The 20,137-nt window shown below is 40.9% G+C and overlaps 2 protein-coding genes across 2 annotated transcripts in view; one reads left to right on the forward strand and one right to left on the reverse strand.

Annotated features, from left to right (window-relative positions):
* The window catches only part of BRI3 (brain protein I3), a gene marked incomplete at its 5' end in the record, with an annotated part of 12,712 nt that extends 10,235 nt beyond the window's left edge, over nt 1-2,477 (forward strand). The window contains one exon of the mRNA XM_010138675.1: nt 2,345-2,477. Coding sequence (XP_010136977.1) covers nt 2,345-2,477 — 133 coding nt within the window. The remainder of the gene's footprint in view (nt 1-2,344) is intronic.
* A 2,176-nt stretch (nt 2,478-4,653) lies between these two features.
* BAIAP2L1 (BAI1-associated protein 2-like 1) overlaps nt 4,654-20,137 on the reverse strand; it is a 26,676-nt gene continuing 11,192 nt past the window's right edge. Inside the window, exons 3-13 of the mRNA XM_010138664.1 lie at nt 12,680-12,741; nt 12,516-12,587; nt 12,044-12,181; nt 10,655-10,807; nt 10,030-10,197; nt 9,139-9,289; nt 7,773-7,980; nt 7,397-7,474; nt 6,893-7,058; nt 5,229-5,269; nt 4,654-4,729 (exon numbers count right to left, since the gene is read on the reverse strand). Of these exons, the coding sequence (XP_010136966.1) occupies nt 4,654-4,729; nt 5,229-5,269; nt 6,893-7,058; nt 7,397-7,474; nt 7,773-7,980; nt 9,139-9,289; nt 10,030-10,197; nt 10,655-10,807; nt 12,044-12,181; nt 12,516-12,587; nt 12,680-12,741 (1,313 nt within the window). The remainder of the gene's footprint in view (nt 4,730-5,228; nt 5,270-6,892; nt 7,059-7,396; nt 7,475-7,772; nt 7,981-9,138; nt 9,290-10,029; nt 10,198-10,654; nt 10,808-12,043; nt 12,182-12,515; nt 12,588-12,679; nt 12,742-20,137) is intronic.

Genomic DNA, 20,137 nt, shown 5'->3' on the forward strand with positions numbered 1-20,137 from the left:
GTGGCACCTTGTTCGTAGCTGTCGTGACACGAAACAGGCCCGTCTCTGGAGCAGGGACGAATCACTCAAACGCCAATGTGGTGTGTAGCGAGACCCGTTTATTGTTTACATTACATCCCAATTTATAGACTCTTGTCCACTCGACTAACTACATGGTGATTGGATAGTGACTCTGTTACACGGACAGCACACATCTCTTAAAGCACTATGATTGGATAAAAGGGGTTAGATCACACGTGGTGAGTGTTTTGGTTAGAGTTAACAAACAAGGCCAGTAGAGATAGTATTTCCCACACGATAACACTGCAGCTGGGTTTCGGCTGCTAAGTTTCCCAGAGAGAGCAGCATATTTTCACAGTTCTAATTTCTGCTAGAAAGATACACCAACAGTAGCAAGGTCACTTAGCTCTGTTTATGTTGACTTCCACTGTACCAGGGAGTCCAAAAGGACACATCTCGTTCAAGTGTCTTGTTAAATTTTGACTATTTAGTATAGCTGCTCAAATGCCTTGAGTCGGAGTACTCAGGCTTTGTTGTCTGTCTTCATTTAGGGGGATATTTAGATACAGCCTGTTAGAAAAGTCAGGGACGGGAATTGAGGTCAACGTCTGCTGTCACGGAACTGTGCTGAAGGAATTTCTCATGTAGGGTGGTCATTCAGTTGGGACTCAGCTGAAGCCAGTGACAGCAACAGTAGGTTCTCCTACAGTTCTAAAAGGACATTGGTTTTTGGAGGTAGAAACTGGGAACACTGACAGGGGGATTTTAATAGCGGTGTGTGTTTGGCCTTTGGACTTTTCTAACTACCGGAAACAAGCTTGTTAAATGGCTTGTGACAGTAGTGCTGCCCCTCTGAGCTGTTCTGAAGTCTGAGTGTGAGTAGTTAGCTTAGTCCTCTACGTGCTTATTTAATTGGCACCTCCCACAATAAAGTGCTGACATCTGAAGTACTCTTTCACTCTAAATCTAGTGACATATTTTTAAGTCCTTCTCTGACCAGTTTAGCAGGGTAGAGGCCAGTGTACCCGGCCCTCTGCATGTAAATTATACGGACTTGTGCTCTCTGAAGAAAGGTACGCCTGCACATCTGAGAGAACGTGCCGGCAACTGCGGGAACCAAATATTGCCAAGTTCTGTATTTGGAGTAACAGACTGAAACAAACCTATTTACATCTTGCTGTCTGCAGTGGTTTTAACTTGCTTAGTGAAAGCATGAGCTGGATGTTTCACCAGAAGCGTCTAAACCAGAAGCTTAACCAGCGTTACACAACTCTCTGCCCATTCAAACCTTTCTTGTAGGAAGGAGCTGAGGAAAAACCACAAATTATCAGATCAAAACATTAAACAAGCATTTTTTCCTCCTTTCTGTGCATATACTGTGGGAGACTTGTGGTTGAATGAACTGAGGGCTCACCCCGGTGTAACTGTGGAATCTAGGTAGACAAAGCGTATGGCACAAGCGTGACTGGCGCCTGCTGTAAGAGACCTCAGAAGCCGAGAAATGGCGTCGTTCGTGTGCAGTAGTGTAACAACACTGGTGAAGTTGTCTTCAGCACTGTATCATTCCAGGAGAGGCAGCAAATTACTCTCTTAAACATGAAAAGCAGACTATTTTGAAAATAAACTTTAGTGACACTAAGGTTTAGTGCTAGAAAACTGTATCCTCAGCCATCCAGGAAAACGTCATCCCACGAAGGGTTTGCAGGGAGTAAGGTTTGATACTTGGTTACAATCTCTTGTCCTGAGTGTGAGGTCTTTTATTCCTCTGTCTTTTGGCAAGGTCAGTTGAGCTGGGGTGCAAGAATGCAGCAGAGGAGCCACGACCTTCATGTTCTTTAGGGACCAGAGAGGGCTGCAGCGGCACTGCCTTTCACGTTAGAGCTTCCTGAATGGAGAGCGCGTGTGACTTGTTCCCACTGGGTAGCAGGTGCCACACCTGAGCGTGTTCCTCGATGTCCTTGCATTCACGAATATTTGGAGTTGATACAAGTGCTCAGAGCTGCGGTGGCTTTGTTTTGTCCCAGATTACAGCGATTAAAAAAAAAAAAACGGTGGCTGTCTGGAACCAAACAGGTTGTTCAATGTAAATGTTTTAGACTTATCTACAGTGTGATCACCTGCAAATTTCCTGTTTTTCTTTAAGTGGAGTGTTAAGAACCTGCTGCAAGTTATGAAAATAAAAGCCTTTTAAAGGGGGGAAAAAACAAACCAACCCACCCCAAACCTCTTTGTACTTTATCCCGCTATACGAAATGGTTTCGTAGTGACTGCTGGATCACAAAGTGGTGACTTTGGGGCAGACTTGGTGGGTGTCCTTGACTGAGTCTGTTTTCCGTTTTTGCAGGGTTGGCGTGCTGGAGGACACCTTCACCTGTCTTGGTGTTTTGTGTGCCATTGTATTCTTCCCAATTGGGATTCTCTTCTGTCTCGCACTGAGGCAGAGAAGATGCCCTAATTGCGGGGCAGCTTTTGGCTAAGGGAATGGACGTGGACGTGCTTATGGAAGCTACAACTGTTAGCATACTCTTTCTAATGTAAATGTCATGTACAATCATTTTATTTGCTTCAGACCTGTTTTGTAAAGTGTGAAGAAATTTAGTCTCCTGCATGTAATTTAAACTTAATCTTTTATGAGCATGTGCATTGCAAAACACGAAAACCCAACTTGTTTTCCATGTTTAGTGGCACCTGTTGAAAACTAAATAAAACTGCTTTTCCTTTTGCAATCCTCAACTTGTGGCTGGATTATTAAGTATGTGACTAACGTGTCTGATAACGTGTAGTCTGAAAATGGAGTTAGTAATCCTAGCTACAAAGAAGGATAAATATTTGCTGGAATTCTCATGAAAAGGACAGCCAAGGCTTAAGACTGTTCTTGTTTAAGCACATCAGATGTTCCTGAGGAAAGTTTTGCAAGTGCTGTGTGTGCTACCACTACGCTAATGGCCTCTCTCAAGGCACTGGTAACAACATAGAGTACAAGTGCTATTTTAACTAGGGAGGGTTTTGCTCACGGGGACAGGTGTGCTCTCCAGGGGCTGCGGTGGCAGTGTCCTGTCTGCTGCAGCAGGTGCTTCTCACCACTGTGGAACGGGTATGACTTCACAGACAACGGTAACTGGTGGGGGCAGTAGGCTGCTCTGCCCTAGAAAGAGAGGCTGTGGCACTGCCACCTACGAGCTGCCCCAAGTAAAGACTTTTGCATTTCGGCTCATTTAACTCTGGTACTGAATTACTGAATGCTTACACAGTCTCGGTACTTTTAGGAAACTGGCTCAGGTGTGAGTTGCACTTCTGAAAAGGTGGTGTTTCAAAAGGGGTAACGGATATTTATGCAAGGTCCCATAGCAAATTAAGCGTCCTCAGCCTAGAACTTGAAAGGCAGTGTGAGAGGAGGGGGTGGAATGAGTGGACTCTGCAGCCACCACGTGCTCATATACTATTTTTTGATATTAAGTAGCTGAAAGGCATTTCACATGACTCGAATTCGCTGTTTGCAGTAGCAGAAGCAGGCACAGCACAGTGACTATCCCGGGGATGCGGTAGGAAGCCTGTGTAAAGTGGAATGACTGGGGGTAAGGACTGGTCACTGGCAGTGGTCGGGACACAGACCTCACGTGGCAGGTGGGAAATGCCACCTAACTGCCAGTGACAGAGCACCCACCGCTGATGCGGAGCACAGAGCTTCCAACGTTCTCAGCTAATTTTGAGATGATGATTACTGTAGGAGAAGTCCTTCAGGCAAGCTAGCTCCAGTGGGGATTTAGAGAAGTGGGGCCTGAGGTGATGAACGAACAACTAACTAACTGCTGTATTTCGCCTAACTGGGATACGAGCCTAGGCCAGTATTCACGCCACTGCTAGGCTCTGCGACCAAAACTTTTCAGACTTGTTCTGTTTCTCTTTTGTGGAAGCCTGCAGTGATGCAGTAAATTCAAAGGCGGCTTTTCGTATTAGAATTGAAGAAAAAAAGAAACCACAGCACTGTTTTATTATGACTTTATAAGGCTGAATTTGACAGTGTGTTTTAAAGAAGCAGTTACCATTGAAGCGTGTGTTAACAGTACAACAGTAGACTTAAAATAGGTTTACGTTAACACTGGAAATTTGTCTCTGAACATTAAGCAAAGCATTACAAATTGTCTATTCTTAAAGGATAAATATTAATTTAGAACCTAGGGCGTCTGTCTTAAACAAAATAACATATAATCACTTTATACAGGCAATTATTCCGGACTAAGGCAGTTGTTACACTGATCTGTTTAGGAAAAAAAATCATCTTTTTGATATTTAGGATGTGGCATATGCAGGCTTATATTCTAGACCTTACCATTGCAGCTTCCAAATAATGAATGCCAAATATTCAGATTTGTGAGCTATTAGTTACACTGGTTTACTAGAGTATCCAAACTATCTCCAGTATTTTCACAATTCCTACTACAAAAAAGGCAGACTGTAAGATCAAGACAAAGTGCTCAAACATTAGCCCAAAGCAGTTACCTCATTAGAAAGTAAAGGTTTAAAAAAAAAATCAGAAATATGATTCTATTGTACAGTAATTACATTTAAATAAATTTTTAGAACATAGATAGTAACGGTCATTACTGAAAATGGTGTTCATAAGGAGGAAGTACGTGTGCATGGACCTTATATTCATCGAATAATTGGTGCTGATCTGTCATTTGTTACTGTTGGTTTCAGTTTCACCGTTGCAAAAGGATTTTCTCCGCTGAAAAGAAATGCACAAAGTTACCGGAAGGGTTGCTGCAAACCCAAATGTAAGCCACGCAGTTGCTTCATCCAAGTTGTTTGAAGACTAAATTATGGTTTTAGACTACAGGACTCCTTGCGTCTCTCAGTTTAACTTGAATTTTTAAAAGCGGCTTACGTATGAAGTGCAGTGATCCAGAATTTGGGAAGCTAATGCCCAGTCAGATCTGGACATTTTTTTTTAAACAGCCTCCAGTCCTCAAAGATTTATGTTTTACACCCTCAAAGATACAGTTTAAGTCCTGTTCCCCATCAAACTAGTGGAGAAGCACTTTTCTGAAAAGGGCCTATGCTCTGTGTTTTACCTGATGCCACTCTTGAGAAAAGTGCAATGAATTTTAGCCATAATGTTTTACCAGTGCCTAGGAAAGGGCACAGAGTAATTCAGGAAAAATCCTCACAATAAGCTAATCCAAAATTGACACAACTAAATTAGTGTAAAAGCTTTAAAAAATTACCTTAGAAAAGGTGGTTTTATAATGCCATTCATATCAGGTTTCTGTAAAAGAAAAAAAAGGTATTTTCGCAGATTTACCAAAACGTGTACAGGTGACCTCACCATCCTGCTAGGGCAGGGGGACCCTGTCATTCAGGCAGGCTGAAATACTGAGCCGTGTCGAGGAGTTCCTGTGTAGTTAGCTCAATTGTGCAGGGGTAGCTGTGGAGGGGAGAGTTACCTCAGGACATCAAAATTTAGATGTTGCTGACAAATTCATGTAATTGTGTTACGCTTGTGTCTTTCCAATGGTGGGTTTTTTCTAGAGTTCTAGAGTGAGGTATTAGAATTATTATTAGAATTATTGTATTTTGTTATTATTAATTGAATGTTTCTGTTCTCACTTAAACACAGTTCATTCTCTTCGCTTGTCAATATATCAAAGACCTGTTACCCCTCTCCAGCGCCTAAGACCTCTAAGTAAAAAATGCTGTAGAGACACCTGACAGCCTAGTAGTGAAACAGGAGAGGAGGCTTCTTCAGAGGCAACCACTGATTCCTGGTGCCTTTTCACGTTACTGGAGAACCATGTAACTACTCGGTCATAATTTGATCTTCAGTGGACTCTTTCACCAAAGGTGACGCAACAACCTTCCAGTTCCCTGCTTTTTCAGTCTCTTTAGCTAATCTTACTTCCAAAAAGTAAAAAACTACTCTACTGTATGATTCAACATAAAGCAGAGACAGATGGTCAGAAGGACAACACAAAATTTGTTTAGATGTTATATTGATAAAGAAAATAGTGTATCAATAGATATTAAAATGTAAATTTTTTAGATACTGGCAGCCAGCTATAGGATTCCTGACTTTTGAGACATTTGCTGTGGTACCTGCTAACGGACCTTTGCATCTTACTCTGGTACAGTCTCTCAATTCGAGCAGGGACAACCTTGTTATATAAAACAAGGTTACTTTTTTAGCTAGCTAGCTATATCTATCAATCACAGCAAGTTTTTTTGCCATCAAAATGTGACCTCTGCTTCAAGAGGCTTTTTGAAGAAAGTCTCAAAAACATTTATCACCGTTAGATATACATCAGCAAAATATTTAAACAAGCAACAAGAGACTAGTAATTGCTTCATTTGATTAGTCTTCATTTTGAATCAGTCCGAACGCTGACTTAGTAGCAGGATTACCAGCTTTAAATAGCATTATCTGTTCACAAAAATGCATTTCCACTCGGCTGTGGGTTTTCTGAATACAGATGTTAGTGCATATATCCCTCAGTGACCTCCGCAACACCAACACCAACTTTTCTTGGGGTCGTGTAAAGCATCCCTGCATACAGTTACAGCTCCACAATCACTTTAGATGATGGATTTGTACAACTTCTGTGAGAATTTCTTTTCCTGTTTAACAGATTCCATTCCCAAGAAGTTTGTTGAGCAGAGTAAGTCTCCTAGCACTCTTAGTTGTATCCCTGAAAAATTCTTCTCCCTTCCTATTACTGCAGATGGATGGAAATGCCAAAACCCCATGATACTCCTGGAGACATCGAAGGGCTGCTGAAGTCAAGTGCGAGTAGCTAAGGTAGACTGTTCCAGGGCCTCCTTTGAGAGCTCAGCCAAGCAGGTCAAGAGAAGTAAGCAGGGCAGAACACTGGGGTTCATGGTGTCCATTACTTACCGGACCTGCGTTTTCCGGTCTGTCTGTCGGTGTTTTAACTGTAGTGCCTTTGGGAGACTCCATTCTTTTATCTGTTTGCAAAGACCCCAAATAGTCTGGTGGTGGGAGGACAACGTCACCTTTTTCCACAAGATTTACAGAACTGATACTTCGGATTGGTGCAGGGCTGCAAGACAGAACCCGACAAAGAACATTTGTTCCTGTAACGCACTCCCTCGCTTATCTTTAGCCCCAGGAAAGCACAGAAGTGCATAAGCTGGGAGTTACTAAAGGCACACAACTGCCACTGCAGCGGGACTCTCAAGCTGGGATGAAGGTAGTGTTTGGGTCTCTGTGTAACCATTAAAACATGTTAATGTAACCAAGGCATCACGCTATAGACTGTTAGCAAGTATTTACCATATACATAACAACTGAACAACAAAGAACACCAGTAGAAAAATAACATTTTAATAAATGTTAGAGAAGATCTGGGCATTTCTGGAAATCCCACACAAATGTTACCTTGGCACTGGGGCAAATGCTTTTTCTTCTGCTGGTTCTTCTAGTGGTCTGGTATACGATGATGGAAACCATCCTTTTCTGTAATGGGAAAGATTTCCATTTCGTATTATGTAAAATGGGAAAGATCTTCCAAAAGACAAATTGGACAAGAGAGTAGACTCCACAAACTGACAAGATTTAACTTTTAAAGAGCTGATTTCTGTTGATACCAAATCACTGTAGAAAATCTCCCCAGAATAAGTGCAGTGATTTACCTAACAGAAAGCCTCCAAGTCCCCAGTCCAACTGCAAAAAAAGCTGGAAACCCATTTACTAATAGCTGCTAACAAAACCCGATGAGGTACGTTCCGATGGGGTAATACACTGATTTTCTTACGCTTTAGTTGAGTCATGCTCTCCGTAAAGCCAGCCATCTTTTTCTTCAGCTACAAGAAGTGTGATGATATCCCCCTGTGCAAAGCTAAGTAACGTCTTGTTACTTCCAGCAGTATGTGGGAAGATTGTCTTTACTTTTTGTCTTTTCATTATATTTAATCCCGTGGCCACAGAGGTTGAACGTGATAAACTGGCATCATCTGAATTCTCTGACAAAAAAAGAAAAAAAAGCAAAAAGCAAAATTAGCCACACACTCACAAAATAGAATATAATTAGTAGTCTGATGGGGAAAAAAGATGTAGATAAAGGAATATTCAAGTGCAGGTTAAGTTCTGAGACTTTGTCCTGATTTGGTTTCCACTTAGACACCTCCCAATTCCAGTGTTTCTTCTCACTACGGGAGTTCTTACAGCATCTGCATTTAATACTGCCCCCATCACAGTAACGTTGAGCTACAAACACGGAAAGTTAAGTTTTAACTTGCTACTTGTTTCATCTTTTGGCATGAAAAAAAAATGCTGAATATTCATAGCTGTAAGAGACCTTTGGAAATTAGCCATTTTAGAAAAATGTAACTGTGTGTGAAGTCCAAGATTTCATTTTCAAATATGCCTAGCACTCACGTTCAGCTGCACCGAGAGCTGCGGATACTTGGCACTTTGCAGGTGCCAGCTGTTTACCAGAAGACAGCTTAAGGGAGGTGTCAAAACGGTATGTTATTTGTATAGTACGATAGACTATAAGGGCATTTTTAAGGAAGAAATGCTGGGATTGCTGTTATCACATTGTTACCACATTGAAGAGTTCTGCATTTCCTATGTTGTGATCTAGGCTTGGTTCTTTCCCTTCCTTCCCTACAGCACGGTAAGTAAAACCAATGTATCAAAAACTTGGAAAACAAATCCTAGTAGGATTTGACATTTCAGGAAAGAAATACAAGACTCTGCTCATTTTGTCCCATGCGTATTCTACACACCCTCAAAGGAAACCAAAGCGAGACTGGAGTAGTAGTTTATGTTTGTTGTGTGCACTGAAATGACCACTCTGAGGTATCTTGTTCAGAGTTACAGAATGTGTTCTGATAAGATTGGAAGTCCTAAGAGCAGTTAACCCGGGTTAATCAGGGACGTGCAGAAGGTAATCAAAATGGAGTCTACCTATCTTGACCTGTATTTTACTGCCAGCAGTAATAATGCGTGTTTCTCCTGTTTGGTGACTTACATAAATACTTCCTGGAGACCATTTCCCACTCCTTTATACGACCTAGAATTCACATCGTCATAGTAGTCAAGAAGTCCCAAGGCAAATTTCGAACACTATGGTATGTCATTTAGACTTTGATGGTTTGCAACAAAGTGATGCTCACCCACTGGCTGACTGAGTTTTTCAGAAGATGTCTTCGGAACCGTCGCAGGATTGTTGAACATATCAACCAGAGGACTAGTGTACGCCCTGCCAGCAGGCGCAGGGGGCACCTTTGATGCGTTCTCATGATGAGGATAAAAATCACTTCCAATCTAGAGTCACAAAACACACAGCATCACAATAAGGAGGAGACAGCGACAGCTTATTTGCAACATTCAATTCTAGAAAGCAATGCTTAAACATTCCCCAATGATACATGTTTAGACCCGTCAGGAAGTCCTCATGTTCCTATGAAACTGCTGACAGAATAGGTTGCACAAGGTGTCTGTGCCCTGATAAACGTGTTAGTGGGAATGCTATGATAGCCTTTCCCCCCCACAAATACACCTAGATAATCTCCAGGTTTTTTTAGAAGATTACTAATATCATTTAGAAATTCAACAACTAATGGTGACACGGCATACAAATAGGTAAAATTTAGAATTAAGCCTGTAATCTAATAAGTTAGTAAGAATCATGGTGGGAAGGAGGAAAGAAAACAGAAAATAACATTTTGAACTTTATGTTGAGCTACTGAGCATGTAATTACTAGCAGTACCCGGTAAGAATGGTTAGAACAACGGCAGTCCTGAGGATAGGCTCTGCAGCAAAAGTCCTCAGCACCCAGCTGGAAACTGAGCCTTGTCCAGACACGTGTTTCTGCCTGCCGTACTGTGTGTTCTTCCAGCAGCAGCACCTCAGCTTCACGACTCTGCTTTCAAACCCGACCCCAGTGTATCCCAGCCGAGCTACATCACAGACCCAATCCCAAATGTTAGGTACAAAAGCCGCTCGTGAGGCCAGTCTACTCCCAGTTCAGAGCGAGAACCTGTAACCATCAAAGACAACCTACCACCGTATTCCTCTGTATCATTGGCGAAGGCTGCGGAGTTCCCGATACCGGAGTGGATCCAGGGGTCCTTATTTCCTCTATCATCATCCTGACTTTTTCAGGCACTTTGGTGGCATCGCTACAGATTTCCTGCCACACAGGCAGCTTGGATTTGAGGAATTCTGCACACTGCATCCAAATTTAAAAGGTACTTGTCAAAGATACACTTTTTCATAAAACTGCACAGACCTACTTGTTAATTTTTATTATACCAAAATGATAACACCAACAAAACGGAAGTCTTTTGAAGATTTTTGTAAGCAATGCCTTTTTGAAACAAATAGTATGTTGTAGAAAGAGACTGTCCCTTTTTCAGGGTCAGAGAGTGGAAACACTTGATCAATCCATATATTTTTTCTTAATATATGATTTTTAAAAAGTCACAGTAACCCTTTATTTTTGCTACAATATATTTAAGAGAGTATTTCACGGTAAACATTTTTTGTGAGCTGGTTACAACACTTGTCTGGCACTACAGTGTTCTCAAGTGCTGCCTTAGCTACTGCTCTAAGTCTCCTTATGTCTCTGGTCTCCTGTACGACGAGATTTCAGGAGTTTCACTTCTGTCCACACTTGTGCCACTGACCTGAACGTGATAGAAGTGCATGTGCTGGGTAAAGCTGCAGTGCTTGTCAACCAGAAAACAGAATCTTCTTTTTTCTTCCAGGAGAGCTTCTCTGCAGCCTTCTGCAATAAATCTCTGAATATCACTCTGTCGAGAGCTCACGGTTTCCAAATACTAACAAAAAAAAACCCAAACCAAACAAAACAAACAACCCCACATACAGTGAGTTTTATTTGATACTCCATCCAGTTACCGAAGCAAACTCCAAAAGCCTTAGAAAACGTGTCTGAAAAGGTGGGTGAGGTCAGGGCTCTGCTTCCAAGCGTTTCTCTGTTCACGCACCCACCCACCTTCCCTATCTCGCCACGTTGACGTCAATAATCTGTCTAGGGGTGAGGAGAGGGGACAGGAAACAAACCAGGAAACAGTCTTTTAGCCTCTAAATATGCAGTAACTGAGAATATGACATCAGAGCTGCAGCTGCGCTGCGGTCAAGCTCTGCTTCATTTCAGAGGGGGAGTAAGTCCCTGTGTTTGCCTGAGGTGATGAAGGATTCATGGCTAAACTGTGATGAAACCTGAATCCTTGAATTCTCAGTCCAACACTGTAAAAAAGAGAACTGTTAAGAATGCGGGTTCAAAGACAGTAAGAAATAGGAGCTGGTACTACTTGCTTACTGTACCGTGATACAAAACAAAGCTTACTTTGGAAAGAATATTAGAATAGAGAAATATGGAAGGGAAAAAAATAACCTAGCATGAAATAAAAGTACTGTGCAAATAAAAATATCAGTGGCAAGTATTTTCTGAGCGATACATAACAGCTATGACTTGCTACTGAAAATAAGGTCTCTCTTCATTGCCTTGCCATTTCTTTCGTTGCCTCAAGATGGCAATGCTGCTTTAAGAGCAGCAGGAAAGGTAGTAAGTGGTAACAGAAGTTGGCATTTGCCTACTTTGGGATATTAATTTATAGCAAATTACTGTTGAATTTGCATAGCAGAGCTGACTCCCTGTGTAAACCTCTGCATAAAGGCGTGGTTACAGAGGTGCTCTCAATCAGCCAGACAGTCAAGTAGTGGTCAAGGGATGAAACCTCGGAACTGAAGCAGAAGTCTGTGAATATGCAGAGCATTCCAGAGTTTAGTTTCCACTGAAATACATACCCTAGAGGTGCCTTTAATGTAAACCAACTTCCAGGAACCAAATTCTTCAAAACTGGGGAGTTCCACTGTTGCCAGACAACTTACAGAGGAGTTACGTGTATTAACTAAAAACATTACATCTACAAGAGTTGTGGTTAAATGTCAGAAGTCAAGTTCTGAAAGAGATGTGACCTGTAATACCTGAACGTTTTCTGTGGACCAGCTCTCATACAAAGAAAGAGACAAGTAAGAGACACGGCACTGACCTCCATTTCTTTATGCTCATATTTCATTACATTTCGGGCTCCTTGGCTTTTCCTTCTGATTTTTTTCAGCTCAGCCTGAGACTTCTCTAAAGAATCTAATTTGCTTCTGTGTTCAGTTTGGTACCTCTTTAAAGTTGCCTGCAATCAGAGCGTTTAAAACATCTCATAATGCACCCAGCCACGTCACAGGGGCAGTGAATAAAAGGCATTACCATAATCTATGGGATACCACCAATACCCATCAAACGTGTTGGGGAACCGCCTTTCTCAGCATTAGTTTAAAAATGCCATTAAGTCATGCACTGGTTCCTTTTTAAACTCAAAATAAGCATGAAAATTTTTGATGTGTTCATGCATCTTAAAGCTGTATTCTAAGATACTGATTAATTAACTATCAGGGAACAATTTCTGAAGGGCTCATTGACAAGCAATACATAAATGAAATATGACTTTTACGTTTGAATGTACTTACATTCATATATTTTACATCCAGCTCTGTTTTCTTCTCCAGTTCAGATATAATTTCTTTATGAAATTTTTTGAACTTCAAAAACAAATGAATGAAGGTTTATTAAAAATTGGAAGAAATAATTTATAATTTCAAAAGGAAAACTAAAAAAAAATTGTTTAACTTACACTCTCCTCTAGACTGTCATTAAGTTTCTTGTGTGTTCTTGAAATTTCTACAAGAACTTGGCCTGTTGATAAACATAAAACCACATTTGTTTCTTTCTTAGAGTTCCAAAATTAATCAACACAGAGCAGTAATAAAAATATATTTAACTAATATATTTATTAACTGGAATATATTAAAGAGGGATAGGAAATTTCTTGCTGTTGCTCCTCACAGCAGTTTAAGTGTGTAGATCTGGCCACAGACAAACCGAGAAGCTCGTAAGTGATAAAAGAATAATCAATCACACGTTATTATGCAAGAGGGGCAGGGAGTGCCAGACCAAATAAATACTTTCTTCTTTCCAGAAGAGCTCGTATTGATTTAGTAACAGCCTCTTTTCTTGCCAAGTCAGAGAATGGCGCACAAGAACTAGAGATAGTTGTTGCTATCCAAATAGCTATTTTTAGTCTGAAAATGAAGCTTTAATGTTTATTAACCGCACCTTCAGAATTAACAGTCACCTTTCACATTCACTCACAGCTAACCAGTTCTGATACACAGACTGATTCATTTCCCACCCTGTTTTATCAGCGACTGCAGCCCGACTGTACGGCCGTAACTAACAGCCAGGGAGCAGCAGATACCTGAGCATCTCTCAACAGATCCTGAATACGCCCCTTACACTCTGCTGTCTTCCAGCACCGAGTTACACAGCTTGCTTTTAACTGAGAGAGTTAAAAGCTGGAGTGTTTCATTCTGCTTTAGGAGGATGTAGAGGAAAAATACCTCAGTCCTTTGGGTGTGGTTCTACGTGCAAACCAACATGTGCAACAAACTGTGCCTGCCACGATCCTGCCCTGTATGGAGACAGCCACATCATCCTGCTCTGGATACAGATGGCCACCTCATCCCCGCTCTCTCCTCTGTGCTGGCACTGACATGCTGAGTGTGTGCCAGTCTTGTCTCGGAGATTGCGACACACTGCTGGGAAGAGTAGCTGCAAGTGTCCTCAGGTGCCCAGTTTGACTCCCCCCAGTCAGACCTGTAGACAGTTACCAGGTCTCAACCCGGACCATTACAAAAAACTGCCAAGTGCCGGAGCCACGATCAGGTTCCCACAGCGTGTCGCACCTGGACCTCTCGACTAGAGATGTGTTTTACTGTCATTCCCTTTCCCGGGCAGGAACGGCAGGTTCAGCTCCGCGGCCCGGTCGCTGGCACGCCTCCTCCAGTACTCTCTATTCCTCAGCCAACCCCGCAGTTAGCCCGCTGTGAAGCATGTGCCATACAGGTGCTGCAGCAGGAAACCGGCAGTGCTGCTGTCCTAAGGTACAGGCAGGCTGTACAGAGCTGCACCCCACTGTTCTGGAGTTCAGATTACAGATCCCTGGCAGTCACGGCATGGGACTGCTCTGTCTGTCCCCTCCTATTTGTCATCTTACACAATTCCCAGTTTCCTTTTTTCAAAGAAAGAAAAAAAAGAAGATGCATTAACTGTTCAACACGTTGCTTTACAAATCTTGCTTTCTACCATCCATATTCTTTGAGACCTCTCCTGAGTTAGCTGGCAAAGACTTGCCATCCCATAATGCTTCAGATCGTTAAGGTGCACACAAAACCCCTCCAAAGGTGCTGATAATGACACAAATTGGCTAAATAAAATGAGTGACAGAACTTTTCATGAGATCCTTCTCATCATCTCCTTCCTCAGCATCTCCTCAGACATCAAAGCCTGTTTCCCCAGAGTGCGTGTTCTGGATTTGATCACCTTCCCATGTAACACACGTGCATTCCTGTAGCGCCTGGGTACGCCTTACGGCCTTGCTCCCTTCTCATCTATCGCTCTCAGTTTGCACTCAGGACGGCAGATGGGAGAGACAGAGGGGTGCTGTATTTTTATATATATATAAAAAATACTGTTTTTCTAAGCCCTCCTGTACAGCCTACAGAGTTCTATGCTTTTTGTGTTTGTATTTAAAGTTGCTGGTGACTACAGAAATATAAATACTATGAGAAGTGAGAGGTGCTATAGTAATTAGTTGCTCATATGCAACAGAAAAGTAAATACAATGTAGTTACATAAACACTTGAAGTAACAGACATGAATAAGCCACCTTGTTATTTTAAGGCTGCAGAAGTGAATGCACTTAAGCCCATAGTGCTTCTGTTTCACCAAACTGAAAAGATACATTCTGAGACTGTAACAGGCTTTTAAAATTAGAAGAGTTTTATAAACACTTATCTGCGATTTAGAAAGGAAAATAGTGTTGAAAGAAATTGGGAAAAAATAATCAAGAAAACCAAATAAAATTACAAAGTTAGTTTGGTTTTAAATATGCAGCCTAGAAAGGTGTTAGGGACGTTAAGAAATTCAGGGTGACTGCTGAAATGGCCCTCAGAATAATTGCTCTTAGAGAGTTTTGTTCATTCAAAAAATGAACTTTTTCTCCCTCTTTGTACAAAGTACGTTCTGAGAATCTGCTGCCAAAGCAGCACACTTAGCTAATACTTGGCAACGCTAACGCGGCCAGCCCAGCGTTCCAAGTACTGACGGACATCCAACAACGTCGGGTATTGACTCAGCTCTCGCGTGGCTCTTCCACACTCCCTTCCTCTGGCCTGCCCTGCCACCGCAGTGTAAACGCTCAATAAAACAACCCATTCACCTGGTGCGTCAAGAATGGAAAACCTGACGCTGGGAGGTTGTTGTTTTTGTCTCACACAGCACTTGAACTGACTGCAGCCTTCAAGCCTTTCGGCTTTGAACACTTGGTTAGAAACAGTTTATTTTCATCTTCACTACAAAGAATACTGCCAAAACATGTCCTGAAATGAAGAGAACTTTTAAAAGTACACATTCTTCTACATGGTTTGTGCTGGATTATTTTACAAGGTTATATTTTAGAGTGTTCTAGAACACTTCTATAAATAGTATTTTTAGATCCTGGTGACTAATTGCATTTTCTTTTTCTCTCAGCAAAGTCCCCTGTACGCTGTGCATCAGGCAATAACCATTTTGGGCTGGAATCTCCCTACTGCCACCAGTAATCCACAGGCACTGTACGTACTGGCTCACCCATTTAATTTCCTCTTTCATGTTTTGAATCAACGTTTTGAAAAGAACTCATAGTAAGCACACTCCAACCTATTAAGATTTAAATTAGAGTTTTAATTTTAGGTTAGATTCTGCACTTAAAAAGCTAAGAGCATTGTTACAGTGAAGATACACCACGTTTTTTATGGCTCGTTTAAGGGATTAACCACACTGTGATGGCCCTCCCAGAACAGATTTACACAAGGAGACAAGTTTTCGTGGAAGACTAATTCAGGAAAGGCAAAACAACCCCTAGCCTACACGTGGCAATGTCCAAGTGGAATGAAGATTGAACAACTTCAGTGTTATATTTTGATTTTAATTACAATGGTGAATCATAGAACAGCTCCAATAAAGACAGTGGGTGACTCTGCAGCATAACCTAAGGCCAGGCTCTAACGTCGGTAATTATTCATCTTGTAAAAAGGCACAGAAAACTACTGTACGTGTATTTCTCACATCAACTAAAAATACTTTGCTATGCATTGGAGCTGCTCATGATCACGTTTTATACATGAGAGCTCATACACAATAACCAAATGTTAACCTTGTCATCATTTACTGGCAAACCCCAAACCTATCAGACATAGTGACCTGATAGAGCACGTGGTATTGGACCACTTAAGTCCAATTTGTGGCAGACATACTATAAACTTGTACCAGTTTTGGGCATCATACTATGCAATGAATTAACAAACCAAAACCACTGGTCTTGATGATAAACATAACTAGGAAAATAATTACCTTTCAAAGATACTTTTCCCTGCTTTCTATTCCCCCACACCCTGAACATGGAATTTTTGTGACAAAGAGTAGAGGTATGTTAAATATTCCCCCATCAGTTTTGGAAAACAAAATCACAGTTGTAAATGTTCATAGATACTTGATCTGTTATTTTGCTGTTACCTTGTAAGTGCACTACAGGGAGAGAAGAAACCATCTCTTTCAGATAGGGATTTGGGGGGAACATCTCAAATACCTTAAAGAACTTAAAAATAAACCAAACATTTCTCATATATGATTCTTGAAACCATGCTGCGTTACACCACTATAATCTGAGATATGACCACGGACAGTAATGCCAAGTTCCAGGGTAAATTTGGTTTTGAATAAGATCAATGAACAGGTAGAAAGGTCTTTTAAGATGAAACTTCAGGAATTTGTGGAATATTTTTAGGTTAACCATGGCTGTATCTATATTTTCTGTTGAGAAAATGAGAGACTAGAATTCCATTAATGCAGTTGGTTTTGTTACCAAAGGGAAAAAAAATTTCTAACCCAAAATGTGTAACAGTTATGTCTGCATACACAGCATCCTGTGAGCAAGAAGACATCCTTAAAAGACTGTACTCACAGTAGATTAAAACCAAGGAAAGCAGTTTCTAACAGAAATACTGGTTGTAAGGCCAGAATAGAGACCTTCCATAGCAGTTACACCTCAGCCTCGCTGTTTGCACTGGGTGATTGTGCTGGTTATTTAATCGTTTTAGCTGATGTTGACTGTTCTTAGGAATGGAAGACAAGAAGAATTAGAAACAAAAGTGGAACTCAATCAGCAGAGTTCTCTCATAGAAACAAATATTAACAGCTACAAAATCACCTAAACTTTTAAAACAGTAAATAGCTATTTTAGAATCAAGGTGTTAATAGTATCACCTTCCTTGCAATATACTTTATATTGAAAAAATGAAGTCACTCTTGAAAAATTTCAAGTCTCTTAATAGAGAGACTTTCTTAGATGTCTGGGAACAGACGAAGTGCTTAATTATGTCACTCCTTTAGCTCCTGTTGTTCTATTTTGCATTCAGGGAAGGTCTAGTAACTTCTTGTCTTAGAGATGAAACCACATAATTATTTACATTAAACAAGAGAATGAAAGGCTGAGTCAAAGCTACACTGGAGACAATATAGTTCAAGTGTATTATTAGATGCCATTTCCGTCGAGGATGTTTCTCTTCCTTCGAAGTTACCCTGCGCCCAGAAGTAAGGCATTTATGAGAAGGGAAAATTAGAAACAAAGTCCTTTGAAGCCTGTAGCCCCTGAAAGTAATGAAATAGAAAGTATCAAAGGAATACCGTGTAACAAATAAATAGTGAGTGAACAAAACATCTGTTAAGTCCCAAATGCATTAAATTTATCGTTGTGTCATAGGGAGGATTTATTGCAGAAGAATTTAATTGTGCAAAAGATGCTTTAAAGAAGGCAAAAAGACTTCAATGGAATCTAATGTGAAAGAAAATAATAATGAAGGACAAAGTAATGTAAAACTTCCCAAGCTCAAACTGTACTTCGCTTCTAATACAATTTGTCCAGAATGCTTTAAAAAATCCCCACAATCTATAGAATTAATACTAATGTGCACATAAATCAATAGGACTAGGTCAAGTCTGCCTTTCCGTGCTGCATGAACGAACATGAAATAGGAAGCAAGGAGTAAATCTCTCTGTAGTTCCTTTTATAAAATGGCATTGACACATGACCAGCCAGTGCCATTCTGTGAAGGTGACTGCAGAAGGTGAACGGGAAGACTAAATGAGAAAAACGGAAGAGACTTTGGAGCGTGATAAAGTATTTCAAGTCCACTATACAGGCTAGGTGTAGTGCCCTCAAGCAGCACCTCCAAATAGCTGTGTTTTGCTAGAACAGCAAATAAATAAAATCTGTAAATAAAACAAACCCAGAAGCAAATGGCATTCTCAGACCAATTCTAAAATATGCAGAGTTCTCACTAAGCCTGTGAACTAGAGATATGTTTCTGCAGTATAACAAAGAAGTTAATTACTTTATAACAGATTAAACACAGGTTGAAGGAAATGAAAAAAAATCCTCCGCAATGACTGAAGTCTGTGTATTCATGTACTAGTACAGTTAAATAAAATCCAAAAGTGATATTGTGAACCATGAGGAATGAAACTGAGCATTACGATATTATTGGACATGTAAAAATAAAATTTAAAGTACTATCCAGTTAAAGATACATAAAGATATAAAAATGTTCTCCTATTATCAGCATGTGCTGTCAAAGTTGTTTACATTAGTCTCCCACGCAAAGAACTGCAGCAATTATTCACTTAACATACAAACAGCCTCATGCTCACAGCTCCCCTTGAACTACGGGAGCGTGTTTGATGGTGTGGCTTTCAAAGCATCATTTCTCAGCTAAAGTTAGCTCGCAATACTTCAAGTAATGATCTGAAACTGATCCAACGCTCAGAGTGAACAAGCTGCAATGTCTCCATAGCTCAGTTTATTCACAGCCTCACAAAGTTTGTAAGACCCTGGAAGATGCCCAAGTCTTGCCTCCACGTCCAGACAAAACCAGTAAGCAATGAACAGGATGTACAAGGAAGGCACTGTTGCTGATTTTGTGAGCTGGGCACCTACGGTGTTAGCCGGTGATGAACTCAGAGTGCTCTACTTTCCCCTTCGCGTAGGGTGAAGGAGAGAGTGCCTGCGTCCTCCTATGGGACCCTACTGAAAAAACAGATTGCAGCCACGCACAGAGTTTTTATGTGTGTTTGACCACAGTCAAAACTTTATCTGTACTATGACTTCTGTTTTTATCCATCCAAACAATTTCTTTCCAGCTACATCGCAGCCAACATACTGTAACAGGAGTCCACAACAAAAAGCCTAACCACTAGTTCTCAGCAGCTTATTTGGAATAAAATTTGCTACAACACATACTTGGCAAAGCTCTCCTTAACACTTCCCCTGTTGTTGGATTACACATTGCTCTCAGCGTGAGGAATATAATCAAAGAATCCTGCTGTTCAAAACTCCTTTTCCATTTCGTAGTTAGACAGTGACGACATAGAGCACGGTTCACTCCTGTAGTCGCCTAGTGCCTTGAGCATGCGAAAGAAAATAGTGTAAGACTGCACTAGAAAAAAATAGAATTTTTTTAAACCTACTATATAATTGAACAGATGTTAATTAACCTGAATTACTCATCTTGTTTCAGATGATTGGTAAGCATAGTAACTAAATTTAGTTAAAAAAGGAAAGGAAAAGCGTACGCCACATAAATAATGCATGAACAATGGCAAACTCATTTTCCCACTGGTTACTCCATTACTAATACATACGAAGACTCCTGCAGGCATTTATTCTTTTTTACCCAAACATATAAGCCCACAACATATTAAGGGGTGTACGTCAGAGACTGATCATCCACAGGGCCTTGAAAGCTTCTGTACAATAGTTTTTCACACCTGGGCTGCAATGCTGTCATACAAGTGACTCGCAATCCTTACACAAGGGGCAAAGAAAGCGAGTTACAATACAACCACAAGCCTGAACTCGCCCGTATGAAGCCCTGCTGGTTTCAGGCAGATTAGTTAGGGAAGATCATACAACAGACGTAATCTCTATTTTTCAGCA

This window comes from Buceros rhinoceros, unplaced genomic scaffold (assembly GCF_000710305.1).
Source record: "Buceros rhinoceros silvestris isolate BGI_N320 unplaced genomic scaffold, ASM71030v1 scaffold29280, whole genome shotgun sequence".
Taxonomy (NCBI): domain Eukaryota; kingdom Metazoa; phylum Chordata; class Aves; order Bucerotiformes; family Bucerotidae; genus Buceros; species Buceros rhinoceros.